Here is a 16143-nt window from a genome sequence, read left to right as displayed (position 1 = left end):
GATATGTCTTCAGTACTAAAATACCATCCATTTTCCCTTTTCTGTGTTAAAGCAACAGCACCAACATAGTGACATTCAGCTCTTCGTGGGCTCAGTGTCTCAGGATGAGCCGACTTACCCTGTCTCCCAAGTAGGACTGTGGCGCCACCCAGTGTAGAGTTTGAACCGTAGCAGGAAGCTCCTGAATGTCGGCCACTGCTGTGTTGCTGACARCGTTCAGCACTGAGGGAACCTCTTCCCTGTCGGGGCTTTCCAAATGCCAGCCAAGCATCTCAACAAACTAATGACAGGAAATTTTAGGAGAAAAGCTTCAGGAGTAATAGTGTACTATAGTAAATATTATACTTCCTAACTGGCTTACTGTACTTTTATCTTACAGAGCAGCGTTTCTTTGGAAAAACAGAGACTATGCTTGAGAAGAATCTTTACTTTCAAAAAGTAAAATATGAAAGTAAAATAAAAAAAWCAACCATGGCATGCAATGATTTGTTTTATTGTTGATGAGGTTTTCCTACAATAGCTCAAATTAAATAACTAATATTGTACTTATTACAGACTTTCACTCATAAAACTCTGMAAAGGATGCATCTTAAAATGGTAAGACATGCAGTTTCCGGGGGTAATCCAACCTTTCCYCGCCGTTTGTTGGAGCTCTGACACTGGTTGGTCGTTTCGAAGCAGAAGCAGCTGGAGCAGCCCAGGAGGTTCGACGGGTCAAAGTAGAAGGAGCCTTCCCGGCACGTATCACATCTGACACCTTCAACGTTTTTCTGTAAACATGTCATCAGTCGGAACGGGACGGTATAAAAAAATAATCAAAAGAGTTTCCAAATCAGTGGTTTGTTGAGCTGATACTCACCTTGCAGAGACACATGCCTGTGTCTGGGTGRCACACATCGGCTGTGACTCCTCCCTGGTTGCATTCACAGGGCAGACAGTCAGGAAAGCGATAATAGCCCYGAGCGCAGCGATCACACTGCCGGCCTCCGATATGAGGTTTGCAACTGCACAAAAAACACAGAATAATCCAAAAATGTGTGTGTGTGTATAACTTCTGCCTTTTAGTATTGTTTATTGTATGTTGTCTTATCCAACTATTTACTCTTCAGATCCACTGACTAAGATTCAGAGAGTAAACTCACAGTCTTTATTTATGCACATGAAATATTCAGGTGAGTGTTTCTGTAAAATTGACATTTAGCTCCCTGCAGCTTTCAGCTTTTTATAAGAACATTTGTTCCAACCTAGACTGGCACTGCTTAAGGAAGATACAATGCAAAAAGTAAAAAAATAAGCTTGGTTACCGTTTTATTTTCTAGTGTTTTTTTTTTGCATATTTTACTTTGTGTTTAAGAATGGACATAGTTGAACCATGCACTGCTTACCTGCACTGTCCAGTAACAGTGTCACACTGAAGCCCTGCATTTACGTTCACTCCGGTTGGAGAGCAGCCACAGTTCTCGCAGCCCAGTAAAGGGTGATAGCTAAAYGTCTGATACTGGCACGAATCACAGGTTGGTTTCACTGTCTGAGGAGGACAGATGCAGCGTCCGGTCACTTCATCGCACAGTCGCCGTCCGCATTCACACGCTGCAGAATGACAACGGGAAATACCCAGAGCATTAAAGTGGGATGTGTGTATTTGCTGTGTTTCATAAGATGTTTGAGCCAAAAGCTAAAAATTACTCACGTTTGCAGTAGGGAAATCCATAGTATCCAGTGGCACACTTGTTGCACTGCCTCCCGATAACGTGCTGCCTGCAGGGACACTGTCCTCCAAYGGGGTCGCACACGGCCCCCGTCGAGCCAGACTTATCGCAGTCGCAGGGAAGGGCTCCGTCGTTGTAAGCTGCAACAAGAGCGCGGGCCGAATCTCTGCAAAACTGGGATGAGGTTCTAGGTCTGACAGATGACAACCATATGTAGAAAAATTAAAGATTTAAAAAAAAAAAAAACTCTTTCAAATAAAATAAGTTTAATACTTGACAACCGTAGCTAGTGGGCACCATTTGTAAAACTCCTTCMAACACTAAAATTGTTCTAAAGACATTTGACCACATTAGAATATTAACAACCATATCACAAATTAAAAGTGTTGTTAATAGTGAATTAAGTTCAGGTTACAGATATTCAGATAAATAAATATATTGTATAAAAATATACTAGTTTTTTTTTCACTGTCTGACATTAAACCTGTTTTTGATAGAATTTCCAACATTTTCTATTTTCTACCTACCAGAATGATAGGACAATTACAATGATGTTTTTATAGATTTTTATTTTACTTTCTACTAATTCTGATTTTCACATGCAGTTTTACATGGAAGATTAACATGCCAAAATTCATCATTCCTTAAATAAAAGTAATTTCTGTAATCCCAACTGGCACAAGTGAGAAACATTTTGTCTAATTTAAAGTCAGACGGGGAAAAAAAAAGTAAGCTGCATACCCTAGATTGGATACCTACTCAATATGGAAGCCTTCACTTGTGCATTGTTTTATGAAATCTGCAGACTTGTCRAGAGGTTTCTCTTGCAGGTGCTCCGGAGAGTAACTACTATCAGGAACCAGCACAATGTAATCCTAAACAAGTAAAAAAAAAAATTATAAACAATCCATCTTGCAATAGGGCACTAAATAATTTTTTTTTTAGTCACATACATRTTTTTCCATCGATACTTTCAACAGACAAAAACAATAAAATATACTGAGCATGCAAACAAAGCTGAACCTGTCCCCTGTCTACACTGCCTTGAGGTTTAGCTCTTATATAAAGCTTTGTGGGGTTGCCAGGTAGAAAACAGTCCCTTCATTGTTGGTGTTGGAGATATGGCATAACACTGAGGAGAGAGGACCACTGCATGCCAATTCCACAACCCGAGCCTCCCCACTCTCTGAAAACCTGCAGATTTTACAAGTGCATGTCTTGCAAACTTTGTTGATAAATATATTTTTTATTTTCTTCTTCGAATGTAGAGATTTGCTTGAGTTACTGTAAGAAAAACAAAACAAAAAAAAACCACACTGACCAAAACAAGGGTCTTCCCGTGTGGCACAATGACAGAGATGCTGGGCAGCTGCGCAGAATTCCCATAAAAGTCGAGAGCAATGCGGCCTTCGGCAACAACAACCTCCCTGCAGCCTGAAACTGCTGGGCAGAATGTGGCATTTATCTCACCTGGAGGGGAAGATAGTTTCTCGGTCAGACAATTTGATGCTCAATGATTTGTTTCTCTACTAAACCCTTCTATGATTTTAAATCTCTTAAGCATTGGATGATCTTGTCATGAGGCCAAGTATGTAATCTGATTTTAAGAAGGAATTGGCAGATCACTGCCAGAGTAAACTCTTAATTACAAATCAAAACTATTCAATTTAATTTGGTCAGATTCAAACTCTTTCCCAAAAACTCACCTTTCCACATACGACCTGCATTCACTCGCACTTCCACCGGGAAAGAGACGTGTTCAGGCTGATGGTAATGCACCACAACAACATACYGAGCCGGGAGGGGCACCGCTGGAGTAAAACTGATCTCAGTCTAGGCGAGACAGCAGAATTCACAACTAGAATCCTGTGTGCTGCACTTCTAGGCAGGATGATGTTCAACATGATCAAAACATTTGACACAGATACCTGAGGGAATTTAAGCACCGTCCCGTCACTCTGAGGCTCGTGGACAGAAAACAAGCTGGGCTGTCTTCTCCGCCTCCAAGCTTCACTCTTGCCCCGTTGGAGAGCCGCTGCAGGTGTGGATGACAGCCGTCCATCACGGGTGGCATACAGAACCCAGGATGAGGACGGCTTGTCAAACCGCCGTTGAACACAGTGTCGACTGCGAACATCAAACAGCAACAAATTATTAAGGCAAGTCCTGTTAGCCGAGCACTAGTGCAGAGCAATCGGGGGCTGCAAGAACGTGGCTCGTGTAAAGCAGGGTTGGTCATTGAACAAAGGACTGTGATGCGATAGCTGTGTTTGCTCTCAGGTAAGTTCCGTCATTTCTATTTGTTTACATGTTTTCCATCTGAACACTCAACTCCATTTATGGTCAGCACCAGAGTTGCACACTGACAGCTGAAAGATCTGTGACATTCAAGTTGCTTATTAGCTTTAGAGTCGGTAAAGTTGGAATGATCATCTTTAGCGCAGGAACCTTGGCCACATTGGAGGAATGCTTGTATTCACACCTGGAGAACAGATGTGCAGTTCTGCCATTGGGTCTGACTTAGCACCCAGCATGGTCCAAATTACAACTTACTAGTCATGGATGTTATGTTGAAAAGCTTGAACCACGTTTTTTCACTAATGTGCATGACTCATTAAAAAAAAAAAAAAAAAAAAAGACGTTAAATGTAGGTCATATGACCTCAAGTACTGACCTCTCCTGAGTGAAGCGACCATGAGTGGAGACACACAGCACTTTGGGCTCCACATACTCCAGAGAGAACTCTTCTGCTGGCASTGCATAGATCTTATACTAAAAAGGAAAACCGGCGTGTTTACAATATTATGCTGGTTCTTAAAAAAATTAAAACAGGGATTTTTTTCTACATGTCTTCAGGGAACACATTTTCTCACCAGAAGGAATGACGTTGTAGAAGTTTGCAAAAGAATCTCTGTCCTGTGAGTCAGCTGCAGCATGGCCACTTGATTTCTGCTGTCTACTGCGACACTCCGGCACAAAGTGCTGCACGGGTTAGCAAAAAATTTGATTTTAGTAGAAGGAAAATTGCATTTTCCTTGTATAAGTTTTCATAGACCTCCAACTTTCTTACAACTTACTACATTACAACCATAAATTTMCACTTATTTTATTCAAGCRTTAAGCATTAGTATAAAGTATAAAGTTGAAGGAAAAGGATACAAGCTGATTTGTTTTTAACAAATGAATAATATAACAAAATAGTGCCACCAATAGATTTTTCTCCCAGAATTTCCATGCATTTAAATCTATTCATATTATCAGGACTCTGATCAGTTTATTGTTTCCCCTGCCGAAGAAAAGCATCACCAATGCATAACGCTGCCATCGCCATCATTGTTACGTTGCAGGCTGGCATGTCTGGTTCGGTTTAACTTTTCTCCTACAAATTGTGTTTTGCATGCAGGCCGGGAGGTCGTGTTTCTGTTTCATCCGAACGAGTTTCTGTTTCTTGAATAAAGTTTTACGTTCCCCTAAATGGCATTTTGCAAAATGCAAACAGCAGGTTTGAGGTTGTGCCACATTGATTCATTTATAGATGATTGATTGAGCAGCTCTCCGTAACCGTACCGTGACTTTAAACATCTCCACGACTTCATCCCTGACTGGCTGCTGTGTTTCTTGTTCTTACTGTAATTATGGTGTTTATGTTCCCTGACAAACCTCCRAGGTCTTCACAGAACATTTCTACTGAGGACTGACTACAAACAGATGAAATCTATTTACTAATCAGGTTACTCCTGAACACAGATGCATTTTGCTTAAAGGGTCTGAAATCAAACCATGTTTTAAAAACATTTRTGTAAAGCAGTTTATGTATCATTGTCCTTCCACTTGATGATCATGCACTACTATAATGYTATAACATAATAAAATGTGGAAAATTTTAAGGGTTACAAAGAGTTTTTCAAAACACTTTTGATATAAGACACAATAATTATCCCMAAAAAAATCACCACAATTCTGATGTTAGAGATGGTATGAAAGACACAAACACACAACTCACCTGAAAACACAGCTATAAACATTGGCTCTAGCCATGATCTGGATCCCCGATTGTCCACTGATGAATATGTTAACATTCTGGACAGTGTCCATCTCACTGGCATACTCCAGAATGAGCACATAGAGGCCTGAGTGAGGCACACGAAGACTGAGCTCCAGACGAGACTAAAAGGCAGAACATGCATGATATTGAGGTTATTTGCTCCAAATGTTCTTTGTCCAGTTAGTTTTGAATTAAGTTTAGAGTCTGAACCTGTCTCCCGTTGAGAGCCGCCATGTCTGGGTGATCCGGAGTGGGACGCCGCACACGCGCCTGCCTCCTCTTCCTCCGCCCACTCCGGGTGGACAGCCTGCCCTGTGTGGCGAGTACAGAGCTGAAACCGTCCATGGTGATGTGCTTGTACAGCAGACAGCTTAAAAAAAATAAAAATAAAATAAAYGTGAAAAGAGAACAGAGATGAATTCATTATGCTAACAAAGAAAAGGTTTAAGAGAAAGTAAGGGGATAGGAAGAGGATTACTTTTCATCTTTGCTTGCAGTGTGTAGGTATGTGCACGGCTGAGCGACTTCTTCTTTCARCAGAGAGGCTTCGTAGTAATCTCGAGGCAGCAGCACTAAATAATCCTGAAGCGGGAAGATAAAAAATGTCACATATTTCATTTGGGTCGTATTTAGCAACATTCTGACYGCCTTGAACTTTTAAACACTTTCTCATAATTTCGACGTCATTAAAAGAATTTGACGTGTTGCCCTGTGATGAACTGTTGACCTGCCAGGCACATCTATTTTATTTTTATTTTTTTTCACCAGGTAAATGTTATCCAGACACTTACCAGAAGAACTCCCTCAGCTCTTATATGAATAATCCACTTCCCAGGATTCAATGCATAAGGTTCAGTGAAGCCCTCTCCTGGGACGGTGACAAAGGACGGGGATGGACTCGGAGGAAATACCACTTCCTTACTCTGAACTTCCCCTGCAGAGCACCAAGCACAGACATCATAAACTCCAGCAGAGGCGACACAAATACCCAGAGAGCTAATATACCATTTGCTCACATAAATGTCAGGACGGAAATGTTTTCACTTCGTAAATGATGGGGTTAGATTTTACAGCTGGACGGTGGAATGAGGGAATGAAGACTATGTCAGAGGCAGTCTTACCTGCGGTGCCTCTGCTATTTGTAGCTTTGATGCTACCAGTCACACTGACGCTGTTGGGGTTAATGAACCGCAGAACCGCATGGAAAAAATTCTGCCGTCCCTCTTTTGGATCAACATGCACTGTTACCCTGGCTTCACTCTGCAGGGACGACAGTCACACACTGATTCCAGTGACACAAGTTTGGATAGACAATGAGTGAGTGGCGTTAGGTGGAGAGATGAAAGGCAGGCGGGAAGATTAAGCAAAACAGAACGGGGTTAATCAACAGACAGCGAGCGAGGCGAAAGAAAGCAAAGCGGGCCCCCTTCACTTACAGTCACAGCAAGACTCAGAGTCAGGTTCATCCACCACCGTGATCCGGCCTTTGACTCGAACTCTCCCCTTGTTTTGGGAAGTGGAGTAGCGCAACATAATGTGGAAGGGTCCAGGAAAGCCAAGGCTAAGCATTAGAATCACCTCCGGCTGAGGACAGAGAGTGTTAGTTCTAAGAGCCGACCTCGATATTCTCCCACATCAGCAGTGGAAAAAAAACAACAGGACACCGAGTGATTGTTTGTGCACGGGCAAAAGCAGAAAATTTATCGTGAGACCGAAAACCGCTGCAGTCTGCTGTAAAGGTCACATTTATGTATACGCCTCATACAGAGCAGCAGTGAGAATGGGCGAACCTGTGCAGGTGACATTACAGCATAACCTCTCCAGCTGAACTCTGGGAACTCTTGGGGGTTAAAACCAAAGCGGACTGGTCGGGAATTTGGTGTCGTGCCATCCTCCACCTCAAACTTCAACTGGTGCAGAGATGGGAAAAAGTAGCCAGGGAAAGGCCTGGTGAGAGTAAAACRACAAACATTTTCTCACCCTTGGAACATTTTCAGATTTTATGACATTACAACTGATGTAGTTTAGTGATATATTATCTTATATACCAAAACAAATTAGTACAGACTTGTAAAGTGCAGTGAAAATAACGAGTTCCACTAAATATTTTGTAAATGAAAACCTTTAATTTAACCTTTAAATKAAGTTAAAGGTTAAATTAAGATGATTTGAGAATATTTTGACATGACAGCTATTAGGCCTGCTCTCTACAAATCTGACCTCAAACAATGCTAGTGGTTAGCTATTGTCAGAATAAACCCATAGTGTTTCCTATATACAGATAGGCACCAGGGATGTGGGAGAAACAGCAAATATAAATAAGGGTAAACTYTGGTCAGATGGAATGAAATAAAATGTATTGAGTTGCATGCTTTGAGTAGGACAACTACCCTAAATATACAGTTATAACTACAACGAACTAATTCAGTTAAAAGTTTAATCATGTGTTCAAATGGCCTAGTCAAAGTCCAACAACATGTTTCAGAAAAGGTTTCAAAATGAAGCTTTATTGCAAAGAAGAATGCTGTTCTTTGCAATAAATTACATATAATCCCAATGAAATACATTAAAGTCTGTGATTTTACCACAACATTTAAATAAGCTCAAACAGCATTMAAACTTTATCGATGCCCTTTACGTTTACCAGAATGTGCTGATGCTGTATTTCATGATTTATTTTTTTTAATGGGACCACAGCTTACTCTGCACACGTACGGCCAGTTACATTCTCCCGACATTGACACTGTCCAGAGGTCTGATCACATGTCATGGCAACAGCTCCTCCTAAATCACACTGACAAGCTGAAAGAGAGAGAAGACGAAATTAAACAATTTACTGAAAGAGAGCAACTCAACACCAGACTAAAAAACAGTGGCAGAAACATTTTGTTTTCTAACTCAAAGCCCTTGTTCATTTATTTACCCAATTCGAATTGAATGAAAACCATGAAGTGAACTGGAATAAAAAGAAATAGYTTGTGTTTCTTTTATATTGTACTTTTYCCAACACCTTGTAATGTATATAAAACTCAATATATTCATATGGCTATCAGTCCTGCTTTTTTTATGAATTGTGAAACTACGTTCACCACTTTTACTCCTGCTTTATTTACTAAAAGACATACAAAGCTTTGTTGAGTGAAATAGCTGTTTTTATTTCACTCACTAAAGTAAATTTAAGAGAACAGAAAGTAATCAACAACAACAACAACAAAGCCTGTTGTATTTATTGTAACTGATCCTCGAGATCTCCTCTGCTGTGACTTTTAACTCATTCCTTCTTTGTTCACTTTATGTGACAAAATGTTGTCCTTTGTGATCATCCAGATCTGACGTCATACTTTCCAGTTCAAAAAGAAAATCTACAACTGTTTTTGTTTTGTTTTTTTCACATGAGCTTCAATAGAATGGGGTATGAGGGTGGCATGTTAGGTTGATGTCTGATGAAGACATCTTACCTTGACAGCCAAAGTACTTCTTCTTTTGCAGCAGAAAGTATCCGTCTTTGCAAGAGTCACACGCGTGGCTGCAGACATTTGGCTTACAGTGACACTGTCCATCTCTCTGTAAAAACACGTCAAGGAGGAAAAAGCTATTTTACATTTTAACAAATGCAGTGTTGTCAAACAATGTGTGTGCGTGGAGAGGCATGGTGTCTATGTTGTGTGCGTACTTTTAAATATACCCACCTGCTCACATTCTCCAACTCCGCTCAGTGTCCCTTTCAGATCACACTGACATTCTGGAATGAAAGAAAAAAAAGACAAGCTAGGGCAGGGGCTGGGAAAATGTAACAGGGAAAAACTGTGAATGGGCTCTGATTACAGGGTTTTGTAACACACACAGGTGTAACACAACAACCCCAAAGCCCTTCGGCTTCAAAGAAATGGAGGTCAAAAGGTCTTAGAGAGCTTTTTCATTCACTGATTGCAGCGCATAAAAAAAAGAAAAACAACTTTCTCTGAATGTCCAGCTACTTTCAACCAGAGGCATTCTTCAGATATCAAAAGTGTGTGTTGCAAATGATTTCAGGAAGAGCGGCAGAGACGTTAATCAGGCAAGAGAGCAAACCTGTAACATGAGAGCAACTTCTGGAGAATGCTTGGAGTTGTTTTCGACATAATGGGAGCAACCATATCTTCCCCCATGAGAGCTACATTCAGCTGACCATAGCACACTTTTTGAACAGTGAAAATATGGACGAATCTAAAGTGAGCAGGAGATGTTTTAAAGTATCATCTGGTAATGAAATGTCACATTTAAGCTTAAGAATGTTCCCAGGATTTTGCTCATTTTATGTGGGATTCTCCCGTTTGTCCCCGAGAAGCAGAAAATCAGTCTGGCCTTGGTGACAGCAGCATGTTGACATATTCACTACGTCAAACGGGTGAAGGCTCAGATCAGGATCTTATCAGGCTTCTTCTGGCAATAAAACAATCCGAAGAAAAATGTGAGCAGCGAACAAAAATAATAATACTGCTGGAAACATATGTGTAACTTTGGAGCCCTTTTTGCAAATTGTGTACCAAGTAATCCTTTTGCTCTAGAGTCAATGCCAGAAACTGCTGGTGGCTGCAAATAATATAAACTTGGTCAGGATGGAATCTTAATTTTCTTTGCTTTAAAAAGATTTAAATTCAATTSATATTCTGCAAATGACCAAAATTTTAACTTTTTCATAAAAGTAATTCAGTCTAGGCCTGTAGACCTGGTAGAGACGTACCAAACATCTGCTGCCATAATTTCAGTGAGAGGTGGATCCCCAAAGTATTATTTTGACAAGGGCTGAACATGCATATGCTTCTTTGTGTTGATCAGTCATATAAATTTCAAATAAAACGAAGTTAATGTGTAATGTGAAAACATGTTTGGATACTTTCGCAGTCCATTGAACAACAATTCCTGTTTTCGGGTTTCTGGTGACCCACCTGTGCATCCACGAGGGTTGTCTGCAGCCAGGTTCCAGTAGAGAGGTTTACACCTGTCACACAGYGTTCCTTCTACGTTGGCCCGGCAGCGGCAGACACCCTGAAAACAGCAGATAAGAAATCTATGAGGTGTTGAGACAGGCTGCTGCTGCTGCTRCAGGCCGGGTTACATGTGCTCACCGTCATACAGATTAAATCAGTCACGAGGGCCTGCATACTGTGTTACAGASCAAGAGTTGTGAACTGAAAATTGGCTTTTCTCTGACTGTTTGAAGTGGGGTGTGTGTCGCTAACTTCATAAGCAGAACCACTTGAGCAGCCGAGAGTTGCTTYGTGCGATTGTTGTTTCTTCCGTTTTGAGATGGAAGGAAGTCTCTTTTTCCGTGTTTGATTACACGTGCGTTTAGTGGGACTAGCCTTACTTTGTTGTGCGGTTTAATATCTGGGCCAAAGTTCATCCGTGTTATCAGCTGTGGGACAGTAAATCTATTCAAATTCACCACCCTGGGTTGGGCAGCAACYAATGGAAACTTRGTAAATAGGAMCTGAGTCTATAGCAAGTAGGTTACCGTTAGAGGATCGGGCACTTCGGATCCATCTGGGTTACAAACACTGATGGAGTCTGGAAAATAAAACAGATGCCCTCAATAGAAAATTTACGATAAAATAACTCCCGTATGAATGCATGCAAAGTTATTACTGAAATGTACCAAAAATCACCCAAGCTACATTGTTGTTAATTCAAACTGCATCTGATTCTGCTCAAATCTTAAATGTTTAGTGTGTACAGTCGASTTCACTTCTGTTTACCAGAGCACTSGGGAAACCTGAGTCCAGATGCACAGCGGTCACACTGTTGGCCCACCACACCAGGCAAACAGAGGCATTCGCCTGATAATGGGTTGCATCCAGTTCCATATGAACCCTCCGAYGAACACCGACAGGCTGGGGACAGCAAACAAGCAGGAATTACAGCTGYAAATACTTTTAAGATTCTTCTTATTTTATTAATTATATTTTGCTAGGTAAGTCCCAGTTGTCAAGTGCAGCATTCAACATTTTGTTTTTATAAGAAGTTTACATAAACTCATCACTGGCATAAATCTAAAAGTAACTTTGGACTTTTATGCCTTAAAATTGGCCTGYRTCTCTTTAAGAAGCTTCTGCTCTTTCTGACACTTCGCATAAAAACAAAACATAAAAAACGATGTCCCTACATTATACTCTTTACAACTGTTCTCAGGAGCRTTGGACTACGTAGTTCATGTGACAAGCTCAGCAGACTCGCAGTTCCATCAGGTGTTTGCTAATTGCTGCTGCTAGTCTGAAGGAGCCAAATGGGGAGGGTTGCTCAGTAGAGCAGAAATTCGGCTGGAGATTGTAGCTCCAAGGAAGACTCCGCAAACATGCRTGAAAGAATCAATGTTTTAGACGAAGGAGTTGCATTATAAATAAGAAAAAGTTCCATGATTTTTTWCARRATCAAGCCAACAAAACTTACCAGCGCAGTCTGGATATCCATAGAAACCTGGCGCACACTGGTCACACTCTCGGCCTTGGTAGTTGGGGAGGCAGTTGCACTGACCATTCGGACTGCACACGCTTTCAGCAACCCCAGCTCCGCCACAACGACATGCTGAGGAGAAATACATGTCATCATAGCCTAAGTGGAGATTTATTCAAAATATCTCTACGAGTTACATTGCTAGAAAAGATCCAGACTTCCTTCTAAGGTTTATTATGTTTCATGTCATCCTTTGGATATCTCTTTCAAAATGAAAACTAATAGCAATATTTTCCAGGAATGAGGGGTCCTCTCACCCTGACAGCTTGGGAAGGAGTAGTATCCAGGTTCACAACGGTCGCATCGCTCCCCCTCCACGCCCCGACGGCAGAGGCAGCGCCCATAAACATCACATATGGTATGCACYGTCCCTCTGTAGTCACAAGTGCATGCTGCAGACAAATACAGTGGAAACATTATTTTCACAATAAGAACAAATTCCTCTGCTGCTGAAGGCCCAGCTACTCAAGTTTGCWAGAAGCTATATTTATGTTTGTCTTGCACAACCCCGCTTGGTGTTGTTTTGTGACTAGGCTTGGCACTAAGAAGCCACCAGAGAGTTTCCACTGTTTTTCTTCCTACTGAAGTAGTAAAAGCTGCTTCGTAAAAGCAACGCTCAGTTCACACAATAAAAGAACTGACGGGTTAAAGGATTATTTGATGTTTGTTTATGTTCTTTGAAGAGTTGRATAACTAAAAAACGACADGAGGTTAAAGGGTTTTCTCAAAATGTTGGTTCCCAGCTTAAACTAAATCAGAAAAAGAGCCATAACTAATATTAGCCTGGTGAGTTCTCACTGGAAAGTCCCAAAGGATTGGTGCTATAATAAGAGGGCAAATCTTTTTGGACCATCAGARTGTTACGCTCATTTTATCTGCAGCCCAGTASCATGTCAGTATCCCAATGCTCCCCGTCGCAGCCTTCTAAGTTCCGCAACCAAAATCGGTAACAAGTGGTTTGCTTTTTGAACGCACATCCGACTTGATTGTTTGAAAAATATACGCAGTGTATTTCTAGCAAAAAATATAGACAAAAAAGTAGCTAAAGTTAACTTAATCTGATCTTGCAAGTTCAAAACGTGGTCAAGAAAAATCATTTTACAAAACCTCCCACTGTTACACTGTACAAAAGACATCRCCGCCACACCCTCAGGTGTGTTCTTAATCTCTTAAATTAATGGGAGCCTCTAAAATGTACCACAGTAATCTAAATAATTCCAAATATAAAAAATTACAGATTTTGGTTCCAAGCTAACTTAAGTATATTCTAACTGTGTAGAGAAAAAAACTAAAATGATTTACAAAAATTCTACATAAGTGGCCACAATTAATCCCAAACATGAGAGACGTCAGGTTTTGATGAGATCCAAGCATGAACCTCACATATATATACATTTACACCTCAAGCTAAATGACCTCCAGCCCTTTTTATTAACAATTAACTCAAGAGCAAACTCAGTCGGACATACTGGTACGTAACATTATCCTCTCCYCTCCTTTTTAACCATTTCATCTCCCTCTAAGTGAATGTGACTAATTAAACTGTCCAATAAAAAAAAAAAAACTTTTTCAAGATACTAGCAGAGGTCCTATAAATACAAAAAAATGTAGATGAGAACAAGCAATAAAAGGATTTAACATARCCCAGTCATGAGAAYATCTCTTCATTTTAGGCCTAAGCGCACTTACGTTGACATCTAGGAGAGTTGAAATAGCCTGGGGGGCAGGCAGTGGGTCCTACACAGGGAGCGAAAACAAGAGGAACAGCTCAAAGTGCCTGTCAGACTCAACTTTGTTGTGACAAGCTAGAAAATCAACTTACCCACTATGGGGCCTGCAGGCGACTTGGTGGTCGTCAGGTAAGCAGAGTAAGCTGGTTACAAAAGCGATACGAAATAAAGCCAGAAAATGATCACATAACATCATCTTTGTTGGGTCAGAAGTATGACTCAATAAAGATGCAGACTTCTGAAAATGCAAACAAATGTCAGATAACTCCTAAAATTCAGCTGCATACTAAAATATGAATTCCCCTCCAGGATGGATTTTAAAATACTGTTGATTCTGCTTTGTGTGCATTTGGGTTGATGACACCAAGAGACTTGAGATGATCCATGGAAAACATTTCTTAGCTATTAAGCCTTTTGAGTTGTATTAGAGATGCATAAATGGTAGAGAGATTATTCAAGTTTGGAGTAGTTAAAGGAAAAAAAAAGAAAAACATACAAATGGGTAACTGAAAACAGTATAAAAACAGAGCATTCCTTCTGCGAGGTCACCAGAGTGTGGATGACAGCTTGTGTTTTTCGAATGGCAGACTTTAAGTTGATTAAATTACAATTTAAACTGCAAAACAAATACAATTTCTTACCATAGCATGTAGTTCTACAGAGATACTAAGACTTTTAAACTAATCCTTCATGGAAAATGTATTTTGAATGTGTTAGCCAACGGAGAAGGACGATGGCAGAAACAGTAAAAACATTAGGGAGGCTTTCAACTAACAACTTAAGCTGTTTAACCCAGAATTCTGCTGATAGTGTTAAGACTGATGTTCTGCTGACCACAAGAGGAGAAAAGAAATTAAAAACAACACAGCAGAAAGAGAGGAGACAGTGCTTTGACTTTACTGATGATTATATATTCACTCTGCACACAGTGCTTTTWCTCTCTTCTTTAAATGTGTGGTAATTACCATGTAATTTCAGAGCATCATTTGCTAAACCTTCCCTTCAAATGCTAACCCACAATATGTGCAAATATYGATGTATGCAAAGACTAAAACAGSAGATAAACATCTGAGGGAAGCCAGATTGCCTCCTAATGACTGTCAACATGTTTGGTCTGGTTTGACATGCCTCAGAGGCTGCACATAAATAAAACCACGTAATAAAACGTAAAGAAACTCTTTCACATATGCATGACGATTAAAAGATAAGTTAAGAATCCAAAGAACCTCAGGCAAAATTTGCAGGAGACAGGTCTGCCGTGTGCGAAAGGGCATTAGAAAATGACTATTATGATTGCACGTTTAAGGACGTGTTGAATCCTGACACGTGTTTATGCTGGGGCCTCGCAAACACCATGTGCTCAGTGACAGAGGAAGCACTAGTCGAAGCATCAAAAAAATTACCARCAGAGATGAAAGATTGAGTGTGTTATCTTTACGCCTTTGCCAAGGAAGATCAACTTGATAGTTTGGGGRAAATTCTCCTGCAGATTTCAGTATCTCTGTGGAATGTTGAATTTGTCTCTCCTTGAGACAAGAACAAACTTTTCTCTCGCAGGGAAACTGGTGGAAAATGAAATGCTAAAAAAAAAGACTGCCAAGGGCACGATTTTAGCCATAAAAGAAGGGTCTAAAGTTTGACTTGTTAAAACATCATTCTTCCATTTACTGAAGGTCAGTTAGAGGTCTGTGCAAAACATGGACTATAAACTATATTTGGTGAATGGATTCATTTTCAACGCTCAAAGTGAAACCTTAAAGTACTTCTTAATGATATTAAGTGTATTTCCATTTGCAGTTGACACTATTTACTCATACATAGCCCAGATTGATGTGTATAAATGTGTCTTTATTTTTTGACCGATAAATAAGATCTATATAAAAGATGCAGAAAGTATAAAAAAATAAAAAAAAGCTAAACTCACGAATGCACTCGGGGTAGAGATAATGTCCATCAGCGCAGCGATCRCAGCTTTCTCCTGCAAATTGTGGTTTGCAGATACACCTCCCGGACCCCATCTCACATCCGACTGTAATCCTTTCATCACAGCTACAAGCTAGAGAGAGCCAGAGATTTTTTAATTAAAATAAGCAAACATCATCAAATCTGAACATAAAGTCGTCTTTCACTGCTTTAGCGCAATGTCTCACAGTTAAATCAAGCAATA

At 40.3% G+C, this 16143-nt stretch overlaps 1 protein-coding gene across 1 annotated transcript in view; it reads right to left on the bottom strand.

Annotated features, from left to right (window-relative positions):
- LOC103479641 (laminin subunit alpha-3) overlaps nt 1–16143 on the bottom strand; it is a 70491-nt gene that overhangs the window by 28128 nt on the left and 26220 nt on the right. The window contains exons 10-38 of the mRNA XM_008434187.2: nt 15901–16032; nt 14069–14119; nt 13936–13983; nt 12504–12638; nt 12184–12318; nt 11493–11627; nt 11252–11304; nt 10683–10782; nt 9444–9496; nt 9213–9318; nt 8457–8556; nt 7545–7701; nt 7187–7338; nt 6876–7012; nt 6546–6688; nt 6233–6336; nt 5965–6124; nt 5713–5876; nt 4583–4691; nt 4384–4481; nt 3638–3836; nt 3416–3542; nt 3031–3179; nt 2469–2584; nt 1691–1902; nt 1386–1590; nt 860–1004; nt 630–770; nt 115–280 (exon numbers count right to left, since the gene is read on the bottom strand). Coding sequence (XP_008432409.1) covers nt 115–280; nt 630–770; nt 860–1004; nt 1386–1590; nt 1691–1902; nt 2469–2584; nt 3031–3179; nt 3416–3542; nt 3638–3836; nt 4384–4481; nt 4583–4691; nt 5713–5876; nt 5965–6124; nt 6233–6336; nt 6546–6688; nt 6876–7012; nt 7187–7338; nt 7545–7701; nt 8457–8556; nt 9213–9318; nt 9444–9496; nt 10683–10782; nt 11252–11304; nt 11493–11627; nt 12184–12318; nt 12504–12638; nt 13936–13983; nt 14069–14119; nt 15901–16032 — 3732 coding nt within the window. The remainder of the gene's footprint in view (nt 1–114; nt 281–629; nt 771–859; nt 1005–1385; nt 1591–1690; nt 1903–2468; nt 2585–3030; nt 3180–3415; nt 3543–3637; nt 3837–4383; nt 4482–4582; nt 4692–5712; nt 5877–5964; nt 6125–6232; nt 6337–6545; nt 6689–6875; nt 7013–7186; nt 7339–7544; nt 7702–8456; nt 8557–9212; nt 9319–9443; nt 9497–10682; nt 10783–11251; nt 11305–11492; nt 11628–12183; nt 12319–12503; nt 12639–13935; nt 13984–14068; nt 14120–15900; nt 16033–16143) is intronic.

This window comes from Poecilia reticulata, linkage group LG17 (genome assembly GCF_000633615.1).
Source record: "Poecilia reticulata strain Guanapo linkage group LG17, Guppy_female_1.0+MT, whole genome shotgun sequence".
NCBI lineage: Eukaryota > Metazoa > Chordata > Actinopteri > Cyprinodontiformes > Poeciliidae > Poecilia > Poecilia reticulata.
The sequence above is the reverse complement of the archived record's forward strand: the minus strand, read 5'-3'. Positions and strand labels throughout refer to the sequence as shown.